This window comes from Ixodes scapularis, unplaced genomic scaffold (assembly GCF_016920785.2).
Source record: "Ixodes scapularis isolate PalLabHiFi unplaced genomic scaffold, ASM1692078v2 PGA_scaffold4__175_contigs__length_147842914, whole genome shotgun sequence".
Taxonomy (NCBI): domain Eukaryota; kingdom Metazoa; phylum Arthropoda; class Arachnida; order Ixodida; family Ixodidae; genus Ixodes; species Ixodes scapularis.
The window spans coordinates 124,594,890-124,622,085 of NW_024609879.1; the positions used below are offsets into that span (position 1 = coordinate 124,594,890).

At 45.0% G+C, this 27,196-nt stretch overlaps 1 protein-coding gene across 1 annotated transcript; it reads right to left on the bottom strand.

Moving 5' to 3' along the window:
* Window positions 1-1,133: 1,133 nt before the first annotated feature.
* Window positions 1,134-26,399, bottom strand: LOC8026453. The gene is made up of 27 exons (XM_040222481.1): window positions 26,332-26,399; window positions 25,864-26,038; window positions 24,927-25,258; window positions 21,517-21,643; window positions 20,908-21,070; window positions 20,261-20,544; window positions 19,533-19,732; window positions 18,422-18,704; window positions 17,850-17,997; window positions 15,392-15,531; window positions 13,750-14,724; window positions 13,640-13,702; window positions 12,764-13,243; window positions 11,715-12,071; window positions 10,083-10,231; window positions 9,797-10,021; window positions 9,576-9,723; window positions 9,392-9,502; window positions 9,098-9,261; window positions 8,881-9,025; window positions 7,415-7,684; window positions 6,473-6,748; window positions 5,550-5,738; window positions 4,222-4,475; window positions 3,529-3,688; window positions 1,866-2,021; window positions 1,134-1,443 (listed from the first exon to the last, which is right to left on the bottom strand). The coding sequence occupies exons 1-27, from the start codon at window positions 26,380-26,382 to the stop codon at window positions 1,406-1,408; spliced, it is 6,063 nt and encodes a 2,020-aa protein (XP_040078415.1). The 5' UTR covers window positions 26,383-26,399; the 3' UTR covers window positions 1,134-1,405.
* Between the last annotated feature and the right edge of the window lie 797 nt (window positions 26,400-27,196).

Sequence of the window (27,196 nt, forward strand, 5' to 3'; positions counted from 1 at the left end):
TTTCCAGTGATGGGAAGGCGGCTCCGAAAAATCATTACCATCTTTGCTATTGAAAATATGTATAATTATATTATCCAAAAGACTATGCGTATTACTCACTGCCACTATCTTCTAAGTAAACACCAAAATTTATTTAAAAAATTTTAGCAAAAAAATGGCTCAAGTAAACAAAAAAAAAGTGTCTCCACCTGTGGGTATACCCACCTTCACTTCAAGGCACTGTGCGTGGTTAAAAATCGCACATCTGCAGTTTAGCGATTCAAGACTGGTAGCCAAAAGTTTAAGCTGGTAACATGTACTTACGTGCAGGGACAGCTGAGGAAGTTTGGGAAACCAGTGTGGGCACTCTGGAGTACAGTTAGAGAATGCATGCCATAGAACAGCAGTTCTTAAATTTGGGGAAGGGGGGGGCCTTTGCAGCCTCTGAAAGCCGTTTCTAGGTCCAAGCAAAACTTTGACAATGACTGCAAAGCTATATACACCAAGCCATTTGTGTGCCCAGTGATTAGGGCAAATTATTTTTTGTTTCCATGCTTCAATATAGGTCTGCAGTCTTCCTAATCCTGGAACATTGGCAGTTGAGAACAGTGCCCCTAGGGGTGGATTTGCAAAACCAAAGGTCTATCCCAGGGCACCGTAATTCTATGTTGTCTCTACGTAAGCTAAAGCATTTTCGCACTTCAAGCAGCTACGAGCCAAATGCACCCATGGTCCCAGGCAGGACGAGAATGGAAGGGAGGTCAGTCTGTTGTCCCGCCTCCAGCCCGAACGTCCCACCTTCGGCATCGTGCAACGCTTAGTGTTTCCCCAACCGTGAAGCTTGAATGTGCAGCAGAAAGCAATGAAAGGGTGCTGGAGGCTGATCATCCACGAGATATGCCCTGCCCTTCTCACTCTGTCAGCACCAAGGTGTGCAGCATGTTTACCGTCTCTAGGCTGTTTGAGAACCCCTGTGCTAGAATATGGGATTGTCACTTTTAGGGTGCAAGAGTCCTTAACAGAACCTAAAGGTTTAGAAAAATTGGAGTTTCGCAATGTGCATCAGACGTATGTTGCACATCAGAAGAATCAAATATTTTGAAGTGGATGCAACCAGACAGTGGAAACCAATTGATAGCAGCTTGAGCACACAATGAATGATCATGTCTTTATTGTCTCACAGTAGGCAGTGCTGGGCACATGTGCAGTCGTTTTTTAACAGCTAACGCTACACGAGACAATACCAAATACACAGCTCTGAAATATTATTTTTTTTCTTGCGTGGTTAAAAATGTTACGCACCATAAAACAACAAAACGTTGCCAAAAAAGGCAGTTACTGCAACGATAACAATTAGTTCGCCCATTTGTATATATACCGTAAAAACAGTTTAAAATGGCCCAGTCGCAGATCGCTGAAGGGATGGTCACGTCAGCTGGTACCTCCTGAAGGTTTCCTTGGCACCTGAAACAGTTCCACACAGGAATATGATCCAGGCTCGCACAGGGCTACCTGCGAACTTGCAGACTGAACTAACCAGTTAGCCCTACAATTCCACATTTTTGCTCAGACAGACAAATTTTTTGGGAGTAGGGGTTTCTGGAAACCATTCCAGGCTTTCCAATGACGACAACCACCTAATCGTAAACAATTTTCTAGTTTTTGCTGTTCAGGGAATAGCTTTTACGGCAACAAATGCATTGCTTGGGCGTAAGTGCAACGGTCAGACTGGGGTTTTCAAAATTTTCACATTGTAGCCTCATCAAGCATCCTGCTTCAATCTCACCAGTGTTCTCCGACCTGGTGCAAACTAATATTAGAGCGAACCCTCCTTAGTAACGATGAACTGACCCTGAGCTCCACATGCGAGTAACTTTATACACTACCTTGTGTGGCCGCCCTGTACACTATGGTCTTCCCAGTGCTGTCCGTACTGTGTCCCTGAGCCACTATGAGGTACAGGTCCCCCTCGAGAACGAACAGGCCGATGTCGGTCAGTTGAGTCACGGCGATTGCAGCCACAAGCCCAAAGCCGCTCTCCCCTGAAAGCAAATTGAAGAATGTTGGGCAGCACGAGGCAACATTCTTTCCCGCTGGCATACAATCACAATCCATTGAAATGAAGGAGTAGCATCTGGATACCTAACTAGAATTGAGGGGCTACGTGCAATAATGGTACAAGTGCACTTGTACCATTCGTGATATTCACGGTCCCAGGTGTTACACCTATACGTGTGGCACTCCACTTTCGGGAGCTTGGAACACTGTACACTTATATACTCAAAGTTCAAACGCTATATTGACATTGAGATGCACAGATAAAATTATTTAGGGACTTTTTGGCGAGCTCTGCATTTGCACTTGTATGACTATTGCTTAATTGAAGCTTTCACAAATTAAATGTTATAGCTTAACGTTTAGCATGCTAGGTTACCCATAGAAATGTTAACAGCTGCTAAAAGGCTAATCATTGAATTTCTAGAAATCATATGGAAGCCACAAATACTCCCACTAATAACTTCTGGTTAGCTTTCAGCATGACAATTTTACTGCAAAATATGCAGCCAGACTGAAGAAATGGTCTAGCTCAGTTGCTACTGGGTAGTCTTGTGCGAATAGTGGATTTTGAGGTCGAAGCGAATTCGAAGCGAATAGTGGTTTTGGCCGAACATTTTCGAATTGAATATCGAATAGTTTTTCCACACTTTTCACTACCACTGCGTAATGCTTAGATGAAAACCCAGAAAAACTTGTGAAGGTTGTTCCACTTGTTTCCGATGTTTTGGGATGGCAAGTAAACGACAGATTTGACATAAAATGAATCCTATAGAGATGGCCAACTATACCCAATTGAGTGAATTTACAAATCTTGCTATATAAAATATTCTTTCTTTAATCTCGAGTTAAGAAAGAATGAATCGCGCATGATGAATGCAGGCTGTAAGGGCATATCTGCCCAGCATAGTATACTCTTGCATAACAATAAGTTCAATTTTTGAAACTTTTACTACAATGTAAAAACTGCACTCACAAAGTTTCCATTTATTTTCAAATGCAGACTGCATGCGTGCACCATCCCGCTTTGAATGTATGCTTTTTTTTCAAGCACGCAATGGCGAAATTTATACTTTTCCAAGTGTTTATCGCGGCAGGTTACCCCGTTGAGTGTGCTTCTTACCGAGCACCGATGTAATGTAGAGAAGCATCACCCGCGGAGCTCGCTTTCGCGGGTATTGCTTTTCCGCAGTGCTCCGGTGCTCACTAAGAAGCGCACTCAACGGGGCTAACCGAACGCAATCAACACTTCGAAAAACACGAATAGTGCAGTTTTTCTTGAAGCGAATATCGAATAGTGCATTATTCGAAACTACTATTCGAAATTCGGAATATTCACACAACCCTACTATTGGGAGCAAGTGACCAAGGGGCAGTTGTGAATAACAGACTAAGCATTAGGTATGCACGATGAAGTAGGTCAGAAAGCCTTAGAAAGGAGGGATGGTGGACGAACGGAAGAAGAGGTTAATGGTATATTTAAATATCAGATACCTTGTAGTTTGTAGACCACAACCGTAGTGTGGTTTGCAGCAGCCATGTAGACGTCGAGACGAGCTCCGAAGTGCACCACCGCCAACTTTGACACCGAGACCACCGAAAGGGTTTGGAACAGCTCGAAAGGAGAGCTCTTGCTTGCGCATGTGCGGTACACCTGCGATAGATGCAAGCAGCGGGGAGTTCAAGACAAAATTTGAACATAAAACATTGTTTGAGTGCCATGGAACATGACATGTTTAGGGATGGATGTTGCTCTCAAAATATATTGGAGAGAATGACTTTACAAGAGCAAATGTGCTCGGAAGCAAGGAGGGTGGTACAATTTTACTTTACAATGTTTTGTTTTAGATAGCACAACTGTTGCAATGCAAGGTTCAATGCACATGAAATTATTTTCACCTTATGAGGAGCATAAAGCTGGTTCCCAAAACAAAGGCTTTACTTGCAATGAAACTGAACACACGAAGTGCAATTAAAAGATTTGTACATACTGGGCTTCAAATACACATGTCCACGCACGAATGAGTCATTTTGAATAGCAAATAGCTCACCAAGTACAAAGACACGTCCATTATTGTGTAAACTCTAGTCCTGTAGCAACGTAACAATGCGCATCTATCGTTCTTTGAATTTGCAACTTGAAAATGAATAAACTCCAGAAATATGGTGGAACCACCATTAAGTCACCTTTACGAGGCTGGGTTCGCCGCAGTGACTGTAGACATCAACGTCAGTGAACACGGCATAGAGTCGCTCGTTCTTGCTGAAGGATTCGATGGCTGCGCCCCCGTACACCCTCTGAATGACTGTCCAGCGGTCCCGGCCTGTCCGTAGGTAGACAGCTGACCGAATGTTTTCGACAAGGCACGCTTGTGGGTCATAGGTCGATACGACGGCATAAACCGCCCCCTTGAAAGCAAACAGCTTGACAGCTTGGGCACCTACATTTAGAAATGGGGAAAGAATCTAGTTAGCATGATCGGTGTTTAGCATCGACAGCAACAGGGAACATGAGTCAAGGTGCACTTTAGTGCCAAGGGTGACTATGTGAAGCAATGATGTATAGCAGAGGTTCCGAATCTCTTCGATCGGGAGGGAGTCATAGGCGGTTCAGGAGCTTACAGACAACCAGTGTTACACCCCAAAGGGTGTACCACTACTGTCAAATCCCACAAGAATGCCCACCGAAACTGGCTAAATGGTGAAAAACATGGGGTGGGGTATCTTTGGGGATGCGACAGGAACTATTTAAAATTGGTGATAAACACAGAGGCACCTGCTACAAACCACCACAACATTAACTGATACCACAGATAGCAGACAAGGCAAATTCGAGTTTCACGATGCGATTAACACTGGAATTCGCTGCAAAATCTTGTTTGGGAAAGCATACCGCAGGCTGCAAACACAGCAGATTAAGTTTCACAGTGCAATAAACACGCGAGAACCCGCTACAAACTTGTCGTCACGGGAACCGATATCGCGTGCGCAGATCACACTGACAGACAAAAACCCTGGAACCCGCTACAAACTCGCTTGTTAGACTTACCGGTACCGCAGATCACGCAATAGATAGGTCATGGGATATTGCATAACATGGTGTTGGGCAATGTTTCGGAGTTTTATGTTACGGGTATTAAGCGAGAGGAAGGGGATGGGCGATCTCTTGACTGTGGGGGGGCCGCGTCGCGTCCTTACAGGATTTTACGACAGCTACTGGAACTGTAAAAGAGCAAGGTTGGGATGCTAGATAATTTTGGTGTTTGGGGGAGCTCTGGGAAATCTGGGTTCTATGATGGCAGTCTGGGGGAGGAGGGGGAAAGCTTTGAGTGTTTTCACTGTTGCTGAGGCAGCTGTTCTATGATGCAACCTGCTTGCAGTCTGGAAGACTTCTAGGATATCTTCCCCAAACTTTGAAGATTGTTTTGCCATCCCTTTAACAGTCCTGCAGGTTGTCTCGTTGCCCCTCTAACAGTCCTGAAGGTTTCACTGTCGTCTAATAGTGTGCCACGTACCCTGTCCTGGATTGATGGTGCCAATGATTGTAGGTTCAGAGCGTTGCAGAGTGAAACTGAAGACGTCCAAGACACCGTTCTTTGTCAAGCTGGCAACGATGGCACTTGTGGCATCCGCAGCCACGGCAGACATGCTGTGCACGTCGCCGAAGTTGTACAGGACCGCAGTGCCATCAGTCAGGATCCCACCTGTAGGTGAATAGGGGCAGACAATTTGGCTAGAGAGCACATACGAAACAAATAGTAGGCTCTTGCCTTATTTCTTGCAAATTTTAATGTCACCACAAGGCCGAGAAGGCAAAGGAATTCAGTGTTAATATGCAAATAACCATCCGAATTCGAAAGGTGCTGGAAAACTACAAAAACTAAATGCTGCAGTGGAATAAATATACCTATATGGTCGGTCAGAGCTCTTGGAAACACCAAGAGCACACAAGATTAGGTTTGCCATTTTGTAGCATAGATACAAATCAGCCCCTCCGTAGCATAGTTCATGCATAAAAAAGAATTATAATGCCAGTCATCTGTTGCTCTTAACATGACCTTAAATTCTTGTACTTTGATTACAAGGTCACCTGATGTACAGTAAAAATAAGGTGCACGCCTGTAAAAAGGGTGCAGACATTTGGGCAGCAATGTCTCAAAAATGTGAACAATTGTAAATTAACTGGTATGGACGTTTGAGAGACCAACACAGCTATGTCTCGTCAATATGCACCTTTCCATTCCCCCCAAAAATTGCCCATAATGAGACAAAAACTAATATTTAACCGGCTTGTCCCCGAAAATGTTTTATCCATCCATATTTGGTGAGACATGATCGTCAATGATACACCCGACGGGGATTTCTGCGATCCGACTACAGCATAGGAATGTCCCGCCAACGTTTTTCCTCTTCATAATGCGGACGAAATCAGACCTACGTTTAGCCCTGCTGTCCGGCAGCGGCTCTTCCAGCCAGAGCAGCTTTCCCTCGAGGCGGAAATAAATCCGGCGACCCTCGTCGGACGTCACGCTGCTCTCCAGATGCCACCGTTGGTCCGCACCACTCCATCCGAAGTGGAACGCCTGCGCCACCGGCTGACCCACGTGGCTGTCCAAGAGACGGAAGTGGTATACATTGGACTCTGCATCCACCAGCGTGGCTTCCACGTCCAGCGACTGGTGCAGAACAAAATGATCCACCGACGAGTATGAATCTGAAGAGGAAAATGAAGACGACGAGGTCAGAAGTCTGGCTAGTTGGTTATGCATGGTACCGACATGTTACCAGCACCAAAAGGGACCGGGAAAGAGGTGTACACGGACAGCGCAACGAGTGCCATCCATGCCTCGCTCCAAGTCTTGTTTTGTTTTGCCACTTTCCGTACGTCGCGAGCGTTTTATATTGGACGACAAAAACCGGAGATCTAGTATGGCAGTTAACGACGGATGCCTGTAGCTTTAGCTCCCCACCATCTGGGTTCCGATCGCTACTGTTTACAATTGCCTGCCCACCCAGCTTCCCAAATTTTGAGGACACTGTTTTAGTGCATTTCCTATTTTTACCTTCCTTCATTCTTTTTCGGCTTAAAAAAGCTTTTCACAACGTTGTTAAAAACAACGATTTCTCGTAAACAGTGCATTTGTTTGATTTGATCTCGCATATTTCGTAAAACCGTCGTTCTAATGAAGTACAGTTCTGGGGTCGCCTCATAGATGGTGCAAGACACCTCTGCTGCGACAGATGTAGCCAAGGAGACACTTTGCTCTGGAACACAGCGTAACCCACTGTAGAATACAAAGGTCACTCATTTCTTCATCTCTCAACCAGTGTTTTCCAAAGGGGGTGAAATGTGGGTCATCCGGGAGAAAGTGTTGCTCACCCGTCAGGAAGCAGGACAGGCGATCAAGAACAGCCTCATGTTCGCCGATCTTCTGTCCCATGACTGTGGCCAGCTGGTTGGCGGCACGTTCAAAGAGCGAGAGGTCCTTGTGCAGCTGGGGCAGCTGTACTTTGTTGAGTGTGCCCACGAGCTTGATGTTCTTTTGTGCCACAACCGTGTTGAGCTCCAGAGCAGCCGGAATGGTCTGCGGGACGTTGAGGTAGACTGCGTCCCGCACAAGCTTGTTGAAGTCTATGCCGTTGATGAGACCTGTGCAAGGCATTCAGCAAACATTGGGACTTGATTGTATAATTGTCGCTTTGGGAACTATGCAATACAGCGAAAGCTGCAGGGCAGAGAGTGTTCCCGACCTGTTCAAGAGGGAAGAAAGAACGGGAATCCCAACCCTTCTGCCGTTCCTCCTTTCCCACCTCTAGAACAGGTTGGCATACAATCACCTGTAGCTCTGACTGTACTGCATGGTTTTAGTGAGAGTGAGTATAATTACATAAATTTACATAAAATAACATTAGGAATTATAATATCCATACTGCAATAGTAAGGATGGAATTTTCTATGAAAATAAAAACCTAGAACGTAAAATTCTTAGCTAAGCCAGATATAGTATTAGTTGAAATGGCCCCCCTTTTTTAAAGGGACCATGAAGGCTATCCTTACAAGTTTTATTTGACGACCGAAGACACTTAATCAAGTTCTAGTCTGAACAGACGTTTGGGTGCTACACCGATCGAACGGTTATGGTAATAATTGTGCCGGGAACAGTGCTGGAGACCCCTCACCCCCCAAAACGGCGGCAGAAACGTGAACTAAATTACTGTGGGACGTCGATGCACGACGACAACGGGCTCCTCGTCAGGCAGTTGGTCTAAAACAAATGGCGCGCTCTTGGCGTTGCGGCAGCACGTTGGGCGGAGAATCTGAGAGTCCCGCTTCAAGGCGGCGACCGAGGCAAGATGTTGACAGCAAGTCTGGGGTGCCCTCGTAAAGTGCCAATTCAGAGTTTCGAGTCCTGAGAAGGGTCCATTTCTGCCGACGTGAGGTCACTGGACGGGAGCAACTCAGCACAGTGATGTCCTTTTAAGTTTACAGACCGCCGTGCACTCTAGCCAATTGACGGAAGCGCACCGAGCATTCACTAAAGCCTACCGGAAACAGACAGTGCTCTTCGACGTCACGTCCAAATGTTTGCTTCGTTGTAGCAAATTTATTTCCAAGCACAAAAAAAGAAAAAAGTGGAGCTCGAAAAAAAATGAAACCTGATGTAACCAAAAACACCTTTTAAAAAAATTTTAAATTACCTTCATGGTTTTTTTTAACAATGCCTCAAGTTTTAACAAGTTACCCGCAAACCTGTACATAACCAGCAAAGCAAAGCCGTGGGTTCTTGCACTCTCGCATTTATTAATTGGGAAACATTGAACATCAAGGAGCCTTCAAGTGCTTACCTTTAACATTGACATTTGGAGCAATCACATTGGAGGGAGCAATTGTTGTCAACACAGTCTGTGGCGTCTCGAGAGTGACCACCTCCTGGTGAAAAGATGCCCCGTTGACACGGCGTGGCAGAACATTCCTCGTGAAAACTGTAGACTGAAATGAATAAAATGAAAAACGAGACGAGAGGTTACGTGGCATGTCAATTCCGTCACCAAGAAGAGCTACCTGAAGGTCCTTTGTTCCTGGTACTGTCTGGTTAGAATGCACAAACAGTGTGTTCTTCAGGGCTTGTGGCAGGTTGTGCCCGTTGACAAGATCGGACACCGGCACATGGCCCGGCACTTGCAACTCGTCAAACGTTGGGCTATGAAGCTGCTGGTACGGGCAAGCTGCAGTGAAAACGGCAGGCACTGGAGTAAGGAAGGGATGTATTGAAGTGGACAGACTAATTCCCACTATAGTGAAGCAGTTTGTCAAGGAGACTGAAGGAAAAGCAGGAAAGACAATGGAGCTACTTGCAGTTGGTGTGGCAGAGCTGTAGAAGATCATCCGGTACACGAAGCCCATTCAGAAGACCAAGAACAGTCAGATTCTTGTGGACCGTGAAGTGGTCCTTGAAAGTCTTTTCTCCTGTGAGCATGATGAAAGCCCATAATGAGACTTGCACAGTGACAGAATCTGAGATGCGAACTAGCCAACTCACCATACAATTCACACTTCCCGTTGATCCAAACTGCATCCGTCAGCACCATGTCAAGCGCTACGCCATTCACATGCCCTTTCAAGTGAGCCTGTTTAGCCTTGATGGAGCCCTCAAGGAGGAGATCATTGAATGTCTTGGGTGCAGTCGTCTGGAGAAGGTAAACAAGCACCCTTACCTGCAGAAACACTGACGGTGAACAACAAAGGGAAAGGAGCACTCACAAAATGACCGTCGAGGAGAACAATGTCGTTGAACAGGGCGGAGAGGCTTCGATTGTCGTAGTGGCGGACGTCGAGAGAATTGAGGAACTCGACTGGTCCACGGATGACCTTGGTACCGTGGATGTCGTGGTGCCTGGCATGGCAGATTGCCCTATCCTTTAAATAGCGTAACTTGTGACCGTTGACCAGTCCTTCCACATTGATGTCAGTCTCAACTGAGGCCACCTAATATAAAAGCCACACATCAGTCGGCAAGCAACTTCACTTACTTAAAAGGAAATCTCACGTTTTGGATGTCCAAGTCTGAGTGAATGACATTTTCTCTGTCCTCTTTGGCGACCAGCATGTCCAACACAGACAGGTCGATGCCATTGACGTGACCTAAATGCGGGAGATCTCCAAGAACTTTCACATTCTTCTTGAAATGGTAATGACCTAGGGAGGAAATACAATGCCTCACTTCAACCTCGTTCTCGCAGTAATTACCACTTACTGCAATACAGTGTGCTACAAGGTCCATGACAATACCTTGAACACAAGGTGACCTTAGAGAAATAGCAAAAACAATGTTTTGAAAACCTCGTGCACATAAATGATGCTTTATGGACGAGCTTATGTTGTGCAAAGTAGGCTTGAAGCTAGCTTTGTTTAAGAGTGATGAAATAAATTTATATCGAACTAAATAGCCCCCAGTTCAATCTCAAGATTGTCGCCTATACTCTGAAGGTATAGGCGACAAAACAATATCAACAATGGTATTTAGTTTTCAATCGGCATAGAGCATTGTAACCCAGATATGCCATATCATTCGATGGAAGCCATGAACTTTGATCAGAAGAAATCCTACCTGAAGGACATTAATGTGCTGCAAGATGGACTTGTTGATGTTGGAAGTTCAAAAGCCACTTACAGGCCAAACAGTCACAACTGGACATCAAGTGGAACCACTTCAAAGGAAGCGGAACCAGTTGCAATTTAAGTACTCCCACCTTAGAAACCACTTGCAGTTCAAGTGGTCATAAGCGGGACCACTTGAAATCTTGCTTCATATTTTCATCTGGGGAGTCATTTTGGTATGAGCTGTGTGGGCGTGGCACCAGCGTGCACCAACGTCCCCTTAAGTGACTGTGCTAGATGCTGCTGGCACTATCGCTATTTAGACAGCTCTGGGAACATTGCTCTTGTGCCCATTATGGCTGATCTGTTGCCCCCAACTTCCTACAAAATACTTCTCGTCCTTCGTCCCGCAACCCCCCCCCCCCCCCCCCCCCCCCCTCAATGGTGTGCCTTTTTGTTTCTCAAGCTTCCTACCAAGAAATCCTTAAGGGGGGACGTGAACGCAAGTTTAAAAATTTTTTGAAAAAATTCATTTTTCAATTTTGAGGGTTTTGATTTGAGACTAATTACAGTAAATTTCATAACCATGCGTTGAATAGCCACGTTGATATAAACTTTACTTTAAGTACCATTTAGATGTACTTTACCCAACACTGGAAAAAGCTGTTTTCAAAAATTGGCATAGGACAGATACGCATCTCATACTTTGAGGTAATCACTCTTCCTGAATTATTTACATTTGAGTTATAAAAACTAGATAGCCAGAAGTCCCACATCCCCCACTGTATATTCAATCAGTTAAAATGATGCTTAATAGCTTCATTTGCATATTGTAGATTTCTTAACGAAGAGCGACACATCTTATGCAGGTACAGTATGTAAAGTTGTCCGAGAGAGCTGAAAGTTTGCACAGTATGCCATATCTGAAGTTAAATCTCCCTTGCAAATTTCGTTCCGATCACTTGAGTAGTTCAGAAGTTCAACCTCTAGCCAGTGTCTTCCCTTAAACCAAGTCTCCGACGGGAGGCTCCAGTTCAAAAAGAGGTGGATCGCCGATATAAGCAAAAAAAGAACTACTCACCCTTGATACTTTGGTCGGCAGATTTTAGCAGGGCATCGTACGAAAGCATGAGCTCGTTCACGTCGCCAGCGGCAATGTTGCCATGAACTGCTAAGCCTCCGTAGAAGACGCAGTTGCCACGGACCGAAATCCAGCCTCGCTTCGGAACAGTGTCCGCCTCAAATGTGTTGAGGTCTCGTCCATCCAACATGCCACGGATGCTCATCTTCCCGAGCACCACAAATATGTCTTTCATAGCCACTGGCGCACCGATGACTGACTGACCTCGCAGTCCGACAGCGTTTGTGTTGATGAGCTTCAAAGAAACATCATTTACTCCTTTCATAGTCGACACTGGCGCCGAAGACTTGAGAATGCCTGCGAGAAATTAAACATTTGCATCATCAAAACTGTTCAAAATTTAATTGAGCATGTAGCTAGAGAAAGCACAAGCTGTTCAATTCCTTCAGTTTTCGATTTGTAGAACTACTCCACGACACATTAAAAACCCAAGGTGAGCAATCTCAGTGTGCTAGCCAAATTGCAACACCATTTTTTGGCAAACTGGTGTCTCACTGCTTTCTTTAACAGGAGGGCAAATTGATGTAGAAATTGTTGCTTGAAACTACCATGAAATACCAAGCAAGCACCCACTCACAATTTGAAGATAATCGCAAAAAATAGGGAATGGTCACATGTGAGGTCATCAATTTTACGTCGACTATATGTACTGTTCATATTTTTTCAGATTTTGAAAATTTTGGGGGTGGGCGCTTTGTGCTGAATGGGCAAATACATAGTATTCTCTATGGTAGGGAAAGTGAGGGTACTCCAACAAGATAAAACAATTGCTATAAAACAAGAGGTTTGAGGGTTGCTACAAAATACGCGCTTTGGCCGCTAACTTCGCACCTGCTGTCCAAGTCATTGCAGTTGAATTGCCCTTTAAGCTAGGAACAGGGCTTGGTTATAAAGCACACAGTAGCAAGAGTCTAATTACGTGTAACTAAAGTGGCCAGACTAGCGTTGGAGTGTCGTAAACACCGTAGACAAATTGATCTTTTTCGTACCTGAGAAAGTCTTCGAAGCAGTCACAACTTGTAGCCGGGTCCTGGACATCACATTCTGCAAGAAGTCTTGTACCGGTCGGCCATTCATGAGCACAGCATTCAGCGAGGACATTGTCGCGTTGCCAATAGAAAGTGCTCCAGAGACTACTTGATGCCTCGACAAGGTCACCCTCCTCCTATCGATGTCTACAATGTCCACTCCTCCGACGAGTCCCTTAACGCTCACTTGAATTCTCGAATCTAGCAAAGCAGCAGAAAGGCCATGAACCATGTGCTTGGTGCCATAGACTTGTTGGGGAACCGATTTCAGCACAAGGTCTTGCGGAAACAAGAGTCCCTGGATGCGTCCCAGTGTGTAGAGGTGTCCCACTCTTACAGTGTCCAGGAAAAGTGGTTCCGCCGTGATGTTCTGCTCGCTGTGTAGAGTGATGCGCCCAGCAAACACTCTGAAAACCGGGACGTCGTCAACGATTCCGGTGGCTGAAAAACAAAGGTACATGCAAAACCTTTAATACTGATGCACCAATAGAAAGTCCAACATTTCAAGTAGAACAGTGAACAAGGCTGGAGAACATTTCTACAGCGCGCTGGATTTCACACTCTCCCATGTACCCAGCTAAAAGTTCTAATTTTTTTTACACTAAGGCTTGCATCAGATAAGACATCTCAGTAAGCATCACACAACGAGCCTGCCTCCCAACACTACAATTTGATACACTTAAAGGTGCATTACAAACCAGTTTGAGTGAACAGAATATAAAATATGTGGCAATGGTGATACCATGGCACACCCAAACAATTTATCTTAATGAAGCTATGAAATCTGCAATGTTGTGGTTTAAGTGAAACTATGCCAAAAAACTTGATATAACTTACTGGAGTTGAGATCCTTTTCAAAGACAACAGGTCCAGCAAGTGTCTTGGTTCCTGTAATAAAAACTAAACATTTTATTATGAAGTTAGAAAACTATTTTTCATAGTATTACCTCCTACATCCTGGTGGTCTTCGGTGGCCATGAGGTCTTCGAGAAGATTGTAGCCGTTCACTGCTCCCTTTACCGTCATCCGAGAAATATGTGCTCCATTATGGAAGGTTTTTTGTCCAGCCATTGTGATGATGGGGTCACCGGTTGGGAAGATTGCATCATTGTACAGGGAATCCAGAAGGACACTGTTGACCTTAGCATTCACTTGAACAGACTTCCGGACAGTGACAGGAGACTTGAAGATGACATTTGTCTTGACAACCTTGGTCGGTTGTTTGAAGGCGTAACTTGCGAAATCAGACACGTCAACCTGATCGAGAGTTCCTGCTACCACAACATCTCGAGCTGCCTTGATCCCGTTGGCAAATGCGAGTGGAACGTCAATTGCAGATGCATCAGTTACCCTATAGATGTCATTTGGAATAGAAATTCCATCAACGAGGCCTTCCACTGTCGTCACTGTTGTCACGAGTCTCCTAAAGGACTTTCGCCCTTTGACTATTTGTTCGACGTCTTTGAGGAAGAGGTCTTGGGGCACGGCTAAACGGTTGAGTCTTCCGAAGACATGCAGTTGCTTCCGAGCCTCGAAGCCACCGGTGAAGTGTTTGAAGCCCGTGATGCTTGCTGGCCAGTCCATTCGAACAAAGCGACCACCGATATCACTAACATCGATGCCATTCAGAACTGGAGCAAACACTGACTTGGCGTGGACATCCCTCGTGAACTTGAGGACTCCGGAAGCAACCTGGTCATCTACCACATTCAGAGACGTTGCGACTGCCTTGACGATGTCCACCCCGTCCACACTGTGGGCGGAAAGTTCCTTCACGACGTTTACGACAGCAAAGCTCTTTGAAGCCGAGACATAGTGAGTTCCTGCCAATGTGACCAGACTGGAAAGCTTAATGCCATTCAGTGTTCCTTCCAAGGCAGAGTCTTTGAGAATCTCCAGAGGCCTGGCAAAGGTGGTTAGACCTGAAAAATGAAACGGGCAGGTATGAGGAGGGGACTGGAAAGGAAACTGCACGAATATGAGCATTTCCACTTTACTGCCAATACTATACACTACCAGCACATGGAACGTGGTAACCTGATGTAATGCTCAAATAGGACATGGAGTTTCGATGGTACTCCTCTTAAGCATCGCACACTTCGCTATTTGCAACTCCAACGCCCTATAGGTGGCGGGGCGGTAGTTCCAAGATGGCGGAAGAGACTGGGATAGATTCTCCAGGATTTCCCATGCGCCGGCTCGCTGACACTGGTCAGCGTGCTAAAAACAATTTTTCTACAGTCCTATATGCAACACTGTTGCAAGGTGGAGCACAAGAAATCCTATTTTAACGCTCTCACTTTTCGTTAAAACGACTTCACGCGTCAAGGCCCACAGTCCCTGCCACCGTTTCCACGTCGCCGCCGCCCCCACTCCTCTGGTTGTTTGTTCATCCGCAAGAGGGCAAGCGGCAGGCTGGAGTTGCGAATAGGGAACTTGAAAATGCTCTTTTCTGGAAAAACATTCACCTACCCTCATTTCAGACTGCTTTTGGAAATTATATCCAAGGGTAAAAATAAGGACAGCTTCTTGAAGCCGTATTTTAATTTTATATGCTGGATCGAACCTATTAGACTGAAGAAAACTTGCCATGAAGAGTGTGGTGCCGGTCAGTGGTGACTGCTGCTGCAAGATCCAAGCCGTTGATAGAGGGCGACTGGAGTGTGTTCCTCACCCTAGCAGGTCTTGCAAGGGTGATCCTTCCAGTGATGGGTGTAGGCTTGTTCATCCTTCAAAGAGCCATTCGGGATTAGCAGGGCAATATTCTCAAAAGATTAGTGCACAATTTTTTTTTTAACACACCATTAGCTGTGAGGTTGAAGCAATTCAGTAGGTATGTATATCAAGAGTAAAAGCACCATTACACATTACAGATATTGTCAAGAAAAGCACACAGATTTGCACTATTTTCAGCATTCATCGATGCGGTTCTATGTGGCGATACAGTTAACAAAGAAAAAAGGGGTCGTAAAAGTGCCCGTGTTAAGGCGATGAGGCATAATGAATTTGTAATGTTTTTGTTTTTTTCTCATTTCAGTATCACAGTTTGCAGATGTAACATTTGTCAATACCAATGAAGTAATGATCATGTAGCGAAATTATTTCAGGAATGTATGAGTTATAGTAATGCATCTAGACTGAGCATCACTTTGATATCCCATCTTAGAGTAGCTTATATAATACAGGGTTCTACCTAGCGCAGTGCAGCAAGCTGAAGCATGCTTCAAAGAGTCGTGAAGTAAATTAGCCTTTAGTGTCCCCACGTGCAGTTATATCGATGTGCTGCACTCCGAGTTGGGTTGTGTTGCTGCGAATAACCGGCAATCTGCTGCAGATGCAATATTTCCAAGTTGTTTTATATTTGCAACTTCAACCATTTAGTTGTTTGGGTTCATCATCTAAGCACTACGTTTCCGCAAAATTTGAGGCACTGGAAACCCACAAAGTAGGCTCCAAGGTCAATCATCCATGGTCTTCTGGAAGGGCTCAAGCCAGATTAGAACCAGCTCGTTCACGATTGAAAGAAAAAAATGGAAGTGCGAATGCTCAATACCATCTGGCTAGAATGGGGAGCTCAAGTTTGTCTGCTTCGTGCACAGGGGTTTTAATTATGTCAGAATGCTGAGCTCTCATTGGGCAATTGAAAATATTTGGTAGACTTCAAGGCATTTAGCTTTCAGGCCTACGCACTATCCCTTCAAAGCCAATCGGAGCTCGAAGTCGTTTTGACATCACCGCAACTCCTGCCAACGTTATTAGAATACCTCAGTTGTGGAACTCTCGCAGAAGGGGGTTATCCTCTCACTCGCTTCAGTCCGCGTCCCATTGTTCAAAGCGCCATCTAGATTTTCGTTTATGAACTGCGTGTTCCATAGAGCACAGTGGAACGCCATCTAGACGCTGCGCTTCGAAACTTACGCATCCCATAGAATACACTGCAGTTACGAAAGCAGCCATCTGGCGCTCCGAACGTCGCGGTGAGTGAAGGGGGACGGGTTCTGCTTATGCATGCAGCATCTATGAGCATTTCTCTAACTGAGCTAATCTAACAACGTTGACTCCTGCACAAGAAGCGGATGACTCTCTGCTATGGGCAGGAGTTGGCAGTTAAGGAGTCTAACAGAGCCGTTCAGGTTCTGGCACTATGTGACAGTACTGCATGATCAATCTGAAAACAAAATCACTGCTGTGCGGCGGAGGAAGTGCAGAGGGCACAAAAAGGTGCAGCGGTCGTTCCCTCCCCCTCCCTAACACCTTAGAAAGACTATGCGAAATTGCTTGGTGGTCCGATAACACTGAGAGCATTGCCATTTATGTTGGCAAGAGTCGTCTGTACCGAAGCACAGTGGAGGCATCGGAGACAAGTGTATGGGCAGCGTGTGATGGCACGGAAGCAGTGTTTTCCGCTTGACCATGGAATGTGAACGAACAACTTGAACTACCGCAACTGTCCGACGAAACTCTCGGAGGCCTGTGCACGCTGGCGACAACCTCGTTGAAGCAGCGGAGCAAGTCCTACACCTTCGCTGTGGAAGTCTACACAGTGCAGGTTGTTGAATGTGCACAGGCCTCAGAGCTTCGTGAGACAATTGCAGTAGATTGTTTATATTGATCGTCCACAATCCACGGTCAGAAGGCAGAAAACACAGCTGCCGCACCATGGCACACTGCATTGTCTCCGTTGCCGTCGCTGTGCTCCGGTACCGACGACTCTTGCCAACATTGAAATGGTGATGCTCCCAGTGTTGTCAGACCACCAAGCGATTTTGCATAAGGCGAATTTCGCATATGTCCACATCCAAAGAAATTCCTGGAGAGAACTAAGTTTTCATAATATTTAAATTCTTAGTAGACACTGTTAACAGTAAGTGACTGCATATGAGCTTAAACAATGAAATGCTATTTAGGTTCAAAATGGTGGTACCAATGGCTGTTTGCAAGGTATAGTTTATGAAAACAGCAATATTCTACCCACAGTAGAGTGAAAAGTAATTGTAAGAACATCATAGCAGTATAAAACAAAATGTAAAGAAGATGACTGCCATACCAGTACAAGTTTCTGAAGAGGTCAGTGGTGAGGACGCCTTGGATAGTGTCAAGATTGGCCTCTGCAGTCTTTAACAATTGTGTTGACAGACATCCTTGGACTGTTTTGGGCATGGTGATTGTGACCGGCTGGCTTTTGAACACGGCGTCTGCAAGACAGTTCGGCCGTCTTTGAGTTCTGAGCACCAGGCAAGTCATTGGAAGGTAAAGCCAAGATGCAAGCAAGCTGGTTGCCCCATCTGTCCCCACACTAAAGCCAGAAATGCAGCCTATAAAGGGGCAGAACTGCCAACATTTCATGCTCCTCAATTATAGTTTCAAATCTATGCCTGACCTATACAATTGCTATTACACAAAACAGTAAAAGATGGCACTACTTTTAGCCTCAGTCCTGCTGCTTGCATATTGCAATACAAGTACATAAGTTCAAGGACCAATGGAACTTGAAGCTTCTCTACAATATAAACTAGTACCTAATGCTCACAATAGTGAAATATTGATGCATAATTATAAAGGTAGTATATCTTGCAAGCCATTTACAAATTAGCAGAGTTGCAAGGAGGAATTGTGTACCTTTGAGGGACGATGTCAGCCTGCGGAGGTTGAAACCGATTTCACTGATGGCTCTCTGGAGCTCCGGCATTCTTGCGTACAGTTTGTTCATGGACACTGGCGAGCCTTCCATGGAGAGACCTTGTGGTAGCTTTGCAAAACCCATGGAGACTGGTCCATTGACAAGGACGGACCGAATTACTTGCTTTACGCGGACCACATTCACTGGCGTCTTTGAGCTGATGGCGTGACGCAGTGTGTTCGATGCTTGCCCGAGCAAAACTTGCTGCTGGTCCAGTTGCTCCTTTGACAACAAGGAAGATTTGTTGTTAGATGTGAAGCAAGCGAAGAACATGTGGCAGGGTTTTAATTAATGTGAAACCTTCAGCTAGTTGCGCAGCATATCATGAAGCCCAAAAAGTGAAGAGACTGGGCACTGATGGTTGACGGGGGGAGGAGGAATGAAGAGACTGGACGCTGATGGCTAACAGGGGAGATCACATGGCTAGAGGAGTTCCTCTTTTGCACCGACAGAGGAAGCTTAACGCACTAACAGGGGAAGGTCACGTGGCTACAAGTTTGTGAGGAGGTGTTCACAAGCTTGAGCAGGGGCACACTGACTGAGGAGTGATTAGCAGTATCGCGTCATTCCAGAACTGCTATAAGTGGGTATGGTACCGGTCTTGCGAAGAGCGCCGCGAACTTGGGCGTTTAGGTGCACAGAATCTCCGACGAACCGCTGAGCAATAAGCCAGAACGTTTCACGTATGCAATACAATTCCAAAGCTCTTTCTGAGCAGGTTTGTAAAATTTTATATTGTCCAGGATAGAAAAATACATGTGTAGTCTCATTGTGCCCACCCTAGGAAGGCCAAGAAACTGCATCCTTGAACTGAGTTGTACTACATCAGCACTTTTACAACAAGGCTCCTTTTACGGCATTTGCCTTGGGAGTTTTAGCATGTGAAAATGAGTCTAGCTGGAGCTGGACTATAGAAGTTGTCCCAGCAGGATCCATGGGACCAGTTCGGTAGTCCATTTGGACTGACTTACCAGGGAGTGGACATTAAAACCAACGAAGGACAATCACAGGCAATCGACAATGCTGAATATAACGGAACTAGCAACATACCTTGGCAATTCTCATTCGGAGAACCAGCTGTGATCCCTTTTCTTGAACGGGATTGGGGAGGAGGACGACCTTGGTGGACACCATGAGGGACTTTGCACCTCCCTTAAGAGCATCCGTGAAGAAGAGCCAAGCATTGTCCTTGAGACTGAATGAAGAAAGGCTGTCCTTGAGAGCCAGGAAGCCTCCAAGAGGAACAGTCCCTATGGAAAGATTTGCTCTGAAGAATTAGCTGGCAAATTATGGCACACAATACTTTAAAGGAACTTCTTGAGAGCCGGAAAACCTCCAATCTGCTGGCAAAGATGGTACAACACTTCAAAGAGAATTATGCTCGAAGGATCACAATCTTTAATAGAAAAGAATTCACTTGAACCCTTTACTCAGCCAAAGCAGGACCCTAGTGAAAAACGAATTTGTGAGAAATTTCTTGAGTCCAATAAACACATTAATCATACAAGATATATAAGAACATATACGAACCGTAATAAGAACTGTACAAGATATATAAAACATTAGGAGCATATAAGAAACTTCTCACGAGTTTCTTTTATGGTTATTATATGTTCTTATACATCTTTCATAGTTCTTCTATAGTTCTTATATGCTTCTTATATGTTATATATCTTGCATGATTCATATGTGTTTATTGGACACAATAAATTTCTCGTACAAATGAGATTTTTCAACAAGGGAACCATACTGCAGGAATGATTCAGCCTTTCACTAACCTCTTTGAATCTCCATGAACTGCCTCAGTTCGGAAGACCATGCAAACAGCTTCATTGGGTATGTTGCATCATTCGTGGCCAGTGTTAGCAGCACGTCATCCCTACATGAGCCTAGAGCAACAGGGTGCCACTGGAACCCGTCACGAATGGAGAAAACTTGGCTTAAGTGAAAACCTCCTCCACGCCAGACGTAGAGAAACTGGTCCTTGAAACCCGCTATGGCCAGGAAAGACTCGAAGCCGACTCTGAAGAGGGCGATGTCTGTCAGGTCTGCACCATGCAAGCTAAAGCGTTGAAAAGGAGCAAGCAATACTGTTAGTTTACTCTGTCATTAAAGTGAAAAGTCTGTAGTGCTGGAACTTCTTTGAACTCTAGTGAGCTCAGTGTAGGACAATCGAGCATTTGGAGGACAATGATTTTGTAGAATATTTCCCTTGAAAGTGAATCTGCTTGAAATATTGATCTGGGGATATCAACTGCATCAATATCTTTGATGCAAGCAACAAACTGCAGGAATCAGTAAAATATATGAGCATATGTGCTCGGAAATGGTTTAAATGTTTCCATAGATGTTTGTTTCGTTTTTTTTTTTTTTTTTCCTTTTTTAAGTTGCTGCGTGCTTTAAAAGTTGCAATTTATGCACTCACATGTCGAAGACCCTGAAATTGCTCGCCAGTTCGTCAGACCGATACACCACCACCGTGGTGGCATTGCTCACGGTGATGTAACCGTAGCCGCTGATGGTTGTAGTCTCGAGGTCAGTTGCCATTGGCATATGGAGCTTGACAATATGGCTCAGCACCATTCCTCCTAGGAAAAATCGGCATTGAGAGCACAACCTCGCACATATGGCACAAGCGAAAACTGACTAGAGAAACAAAAAAATTCGGAGTCTGCTGGCTGTTTTCCGTGACTGTCTTGTCTGACCACTGCGATCTGCCAAATAACTGGTCGAAAATTGGGACCTTTGTCAACAATATTTTTAACACAATTCGCAGCATTGAAAGGATTTTCTATGTTGAGTTTTTGTGCATTGGCTTTCACATCTAGTTTTCAGATTGCTTTTTTTTTTTTTTTTTGTCTTCGATTTTAGCGCATCATGAGCACAGTGAACTAACAAAGCGAATGAAAGCGAAAGCGTGCATTTTCAGCGGGGTCACGTGATTTGTGTGAATTTCCCGGGGCTCAATTTTCGAAACATGAACGTACAGAAAAAAAAAATGGAGAGAAATGCTTCTATAAAGAAGCCAACATACCCTGGCGAATGTCGGTGAAGCCGATGTCTGCAAAGGCAGATGGGAAGAGCACAACGAGCGCACCTTCTTGTTGAGACTGGAGCCAGCGAATTTTTATAGGAACTTCTCCCAACGGCAACGAAAAAAGCTGCGCGAAAAGAAAGCAACACAATTTTATAAGAGCCGGCATTTTTTTTTTTTTCTTTTTTTTCTTTTGGTGGCCGGCGGCATTTGTGTTTGCGAAAAAGATCTAAATTTACATTTTCCCCATTAGCTGAGAGAAACTGCACCTAAAGTCACATCGGCTTCGACGCGTCATCGTTCCAAGGAGCGCCACCCCACAGAGAAGCCTTCTCCTGGCACTGCGGCCCGCGGGCCAATAAAAGGGAGGGGGATGGGGGGGGGGGGGGGGGGGGGGGGGGCGCGCGCGGCCGCCGCTCTCTTCTTGGGTCACGTGTCAGGCGTGGCCAGGAAAAAAAAAGGGGGGGGGGGGCAATTCCCGCTCCTTCTGCACTACTGTATCACGTGTTCTATGCTCTGCTTTCAGCCATGTCGCCCCGCCCGGCCGCCCAAGCAGGCCAATGGCAATGATCATAGACAGGGGCCAGCCATTGGCCGATGACTGGCCTTTGGTCATTGGCCAATGGCCGTCAGCCATCGGCCAAACATTGGTCGATGAATGGCCACTCTTTGGCCATTGGCCAAAAGACCATCGCCAGCCATTGGTGAGTGCTTGGCCAAAAGTTGTGCGGCTTGGGCGGCCTCTGCGGAGGACAGCAAGGCACGCTCTTGTAGGAATGCGCTGCGTCTAGGAATGCTTTCGCATTTTTGCACGTAAGCAGTTTTAAGGGTCCTGTAATTTGTTTATTTTACACACACCAGATAATTACACCCTTGAGGGTGTGGAAAGGGTGTTCCAAGTTAACCCATGGTTACACCTGTTCAGCGCTTATTTCTAGCAGTATGCCCTTTTTTTTATCCCACATAGGGTGCTGTGGCATAGAAGACCCTTTATTTTTTAAGGAGTAAAAACGGTGTGCAAAACTGTGCTGTTTCTCAAAAAGGTGTAAGCGACCGTACACCCGAACGGCTTTTATGTGGAAGGGGGTTCCGATTGTATTGAAGGAGTAATGTCTATACTAATTCCTCCGATTTAATAGATCCATTCCTTGAACGCTGAGATGTCGAGCTTTAGGTTAAATATTGACGAGAGCGAAGCAGTTGTTGCTCGTAAAAATCTAAAATGTTGCTAAAATTGCGAAAACCCGTTTTTCTGCTTTTTATAAGGGGGGGGGGGGGGGCTACTAGCATATTAAAGGTGTTCCAGTAACACCCTTAAAATGCGCGTCCTGGGACATGTTCATTTATGTCTCGTAAGGTCCGCTGCGGACACCGGCTAACACCCCGAGGGCTAGCTGCTAAGGCGTTCTCCCCAATGGTGTCATCTTTACTCCCCAGGGGGTGCTCTAGCTACTTGGGTTTTGTTCCGGGTGCGACGTCCCTGCTGCAACGTGTATTCGATGTGGGGACTTCTAGAGCTTGAAAAACTTTGGCAGAAGCCTCCAATCCCAAAAATGCCATTTCCCCCGCTAATTATAGCTGCGAAATCGACGTCACGTGACCCATTACAAGTCATTTCCTTCGCTAAATTTAGTGGAGAAACAGGTTTACTCCCCGAAACGACTGCTTAATGTCCGCTAAATAAATGCAAGCGCATTTTATGTATTATATAGGGGCGGTTTCATTTGGATTCAGCCAACGAGGTGGTCGTATTTTTTATTTTGCCTCAAATTTTTACATTTCGTGGCACATGTTCCAAGAAGAACAATCCTTCTTGACATGTTTAGTGTCAGAGCAAAAACCTGCAAGAAGCGGGAAAGAACGAGGAGGTTTTGACGATTGTCGTGTGTTGCGTTTTTTAATCACTCTCAATCTCGAAGTATTCAAAAGAGAGCGTCTATATTTTTTAGTGCGATATATATGCAAGTAGGTAAAACGACATTATAATTACTATTTATTATTGGTCGCTCCAATCTTTGTAAAAAATCCCAAAACATGCCTCCGCGAACGACTGTGGCCTAAACTGCGAATTTTGTTTTGAGTCGACCATGTTTAGTATTGCTTTCAAAATAATACCACGTGTAGGACTTTTCATTGCCTTCCAAATTAAACAAAGTTTGTGCCTTTATCATGTTCCAGTACTGAGACATAAATTATGGAACAGAAGGTTTTCACCTTTCGTTCAATTTCAGCACGCTGTATAAAAAAAAAAAAAAAAAAAAAACTTTTTTTTTTTTGCTGTCGCGTTGTTTTAACACTTTTCTTCTACCCAGAATACATTCCGTTAGAGGTATATGCACTGGTTTTGAGTTTTGAAGCCTCCAAATGTGCTAAAAAAATTATTCTGTTCTGTTATCAACACGAATTCCGCATTAAAAATATAAAATTTCGCATTGAAAGATCTAAGTTTCCAACAGAAAGTGAATTTTACTATTTTTTGCAATATTATACTTTGATATTTCTAACGTAGTATAGATTATGTCGCGCATAGCTTGGGGTCTCTCCAATCATGGCACCGGCGAATATTGTCTGAAAACCCGCTTTCCGCAGTTGCGGGTGTTTAGGCGTTTGGAATAGCAAACTTGTTATTATACGCCTAACGACATCAATGTCTTATGATTATTCATTAAACGTCCCTTAGATTATTATAATAAAGAATGAAATATACAGCTATAACCCATTAACCCATCAGCATTTGCTCTTTTTTTAGCATATTTAGAGGCTTAAAACTCAACTAGTGCATATACCTTTAACGTAATGTATTCTGGGTAAAAGACGGGTGGTAAAAAGAACGAGACTAAAAAAAATATATATATTTTATATGGCGTGCTGAAATTGAACGAAAAGTGAAAACCTGTTTCATAATTTCTCAGTACTCGTACACAATAAAAACACAGACTTTGCTTAATTTTGAAGGCAATGAAAGGTTCTACACGCGGTATTTTAAAAGCAATATTAAACAAAATCTACTAAAACAAAATCCGCAATTTAGGTTACAGCTCGCGGAGCCATGTTTGGGGATTTTTACAAAGATCGGAGCGACGAATAATAAATAGTAATTATAATGTCTTACCTACTTACCTACTTACCCACACACGACAATCGTCAAAACCTCGTCGTTCTTTCCCGCTTCTTTGATATTTTTTTTCTCAGAACTATACATGTCAGGACATTAAAATAAAGAGGATTGTTCTTGAAACGTGCTCCACGAAATATAAAAGATTGAAGCAAAATAAAAATATGACCGCACCTCGTTGCCTGAATCCAAATGAAACCGCCCATAGATACAACTTCAAAAACAAAATCGCAGTCTTGTTTTTCTTTTCTTGTTTTTAAGACTTGGATTGAGAAAGGATGATCTATGCACCCACCATAGCCTGTCCGGCGAAGTCCACTTCATACGCGACCAACTTGGCGGTCTGCCCGGCCTTGATGACCAGGGCGAGGTACATGGTCTGTAGGTTCTTCTCGTTTCTCACGAACAAAATGGCGTCGATGATTTCATCCGAACCGGAGTTGAAACGGAACATCGCGTCCCTGGTCCGAAGTTCTGCGTTTGGGCTGTTGAAGCGCCACACGTGAACGCCGTTCCGCGTGGTGGCCATCACGTGGTCGGTGTGGTTATGGTGAATGTGCGTCCAACGGGCCGCGCCGTAGACGTCTGTCCTGATGGCCGAGAGCATCAGCTTCGTCACTTGCAACTCTGCACAAGATGGAGAGGTGTATACGTCGCCGTGTGTTCAGTCCGTTTTCGGCACCACCGCCCGACATAATTATGATATGGCGTTTTATGCTAAGCCTATCTGGCGCCAAAACTAGGAAATGTTGCTGAAGACCGCGTGGTTTTTATTTTCATAAGGCAAGAGGCTGACGTCAAGGAAACGTGTTTAAATTTTTTCCTCTTTAAACTTCAAAATTATTTTGTAAATCACGCTTTTCTTTTCTTTTTTTTCTCTCTCTCTTTCAATTACAAAACCGCGAGATACCGCGGGAACTTCGGTCTGAAGGTTTAGCGGAGAGCGGGATGAGTCGCTTCTCCAGCTTTAGGTGAGACACAGGTCAGGTGTGAGGAAGCTGACCATATCGTGTGGACTATTTTAACTTCCAGATAAGGGGGGGGGGGGGGGGGGAGGGGGCAAGAAGATAGCCGAATGACAGTAGCGCTTGCAGGGAGTTAGCACGCAGCACGCCTGCTCTCATATCGTAAAACTCGAAATTTTCCAAAGACCATAAAAGTTGCGTTTTATTTTTTTTTCAATAAAGAAGGTAGCGGTATAGTCACCATGATGAGGCTATGGCACGACTCACCTTCTCTGTCACTGACGCCGACCTTAGTCCTGTAGTTAGAGTGCATCAGCTGATCGTTGCTGAAGAGTGGTGGAACATCTCCAGCGCTGGGGTACGCCTGATGCGTAGTGTGGCTCTTGACGACTTGCATGGCGGCTTGTGTCAATCGTGCGTCCATACCACCGGGAAGTAACGTCTGTGTGCGTGATGAATCCATTCGGTCAGCATGTTTTCATAGTTCAAGCGTATTTTTACATGAGAAAACTTACATAGTGATAGTCACACATGGAACGCACCTTTGAAGGGTACAACCAGGTAATGACACCATCATTTTAAGTACTGAAAGGTTAAAATAATTGGCTAAGATATCGCTGAACTTCTCAGTGTTTGCCGTGGTCCCTGCTTCAATGGTGGAAATAACCGTTACTGTTTATGCTTGAGCGCTACATCTTCTACAAGCCTCGGACGGTAATAGTTCGTAAGACTTACCGATGCCACGCCCCCGATGTGTGCTGTCAGCAGTGCGAACAACAAACACATTGTCCGGAAGCCAACACTTGCCATCACCGACTTCCATAGCCGTTCTGTCATCGCAGAACGTAATTAAGAGAGACACTTGCAAACCTTCCTTTACATGCGAGCTTCAACGAACTGGAAGTTCAGTCTGATTGAGAGCTGAATAGCGGGCTAGGCTGAATGTTGAAGGGTTACTGTTGTAGGAGTGGTAAAAGGCTGGATGGACCAGACGACCGATCCAACCGCGGCCTGCCCGCTGAACTGAAGAGTAAGAAGCCGCGACGACTGGAACAGCCTTTTTCAGCCGCAGTTGTTCAGCAGAAATTTAATTTCCTGAGCACAGCCGCGACGCCACGAGTAAAAAGCGGTCCGATTGGCTAGCCGTGGCGCGTTGCTTGCCACGTGACCAAAGTGCGATCAGAATGACTAAGCAATCTCGGAACATATGTTGCCTTCGATAATTCCACCCTCCCCCAATCCCGCCTTCATTTTATCACATCAGCATTTTAATAGCGATGGTGTTTCAGGAACTGTGTGACCAATCTAACAAACCGTAGAGTGAAATAATAATATCAGGATTCAGCGCCAAGCACAAAGGGCTCCGTCGTACTCGCAGCGACTGATCACTGTCCCACTAGAGCGACAAACAGAAACAGTCGACACCGAGGAGCCTCAAGCGCGTGCAGAGAGCGCGACTGATTGTAAACCTGCCAAAAATACCTTCGCGTGCTTTCTGCACGTGCTTGTGGATTGTCGGTGTCGGTTGTTTCTGTTTATCGCTCTAGCGTGGGACTCATAAATAAATGAAAGACACCGGTGGGCAACTCCGAATGACAAA

What these genes read in the sequence shown, in the direction of transcription:
- LOC8026453 (XM_040222481.1), bottom strand. Translation starts at nt 26,382, where the DNA reads ATGTGTTTGTTGTTCGCACTGCTGACAGCACACATCGGGGGCGTGGCA. An exon ending in GTTCATGGAGATTCAAAGAG is followed by an intron (nt 19,733 to 20,260) that starts GTTAGTGAAAGG and finishes ATCTTTCCATAG; the next exon opens with GGACTGTTCCTCTTGGAGGC. An exon ending in CTCTTCAGAAACTTGTACTG is followed by an intron (nt 15,532 to 17,849) that starts GTATGGCAGTCA and finishes GGCTCTTTGAAG; the next exon opens with GATGAACAAGCCTACACCCA.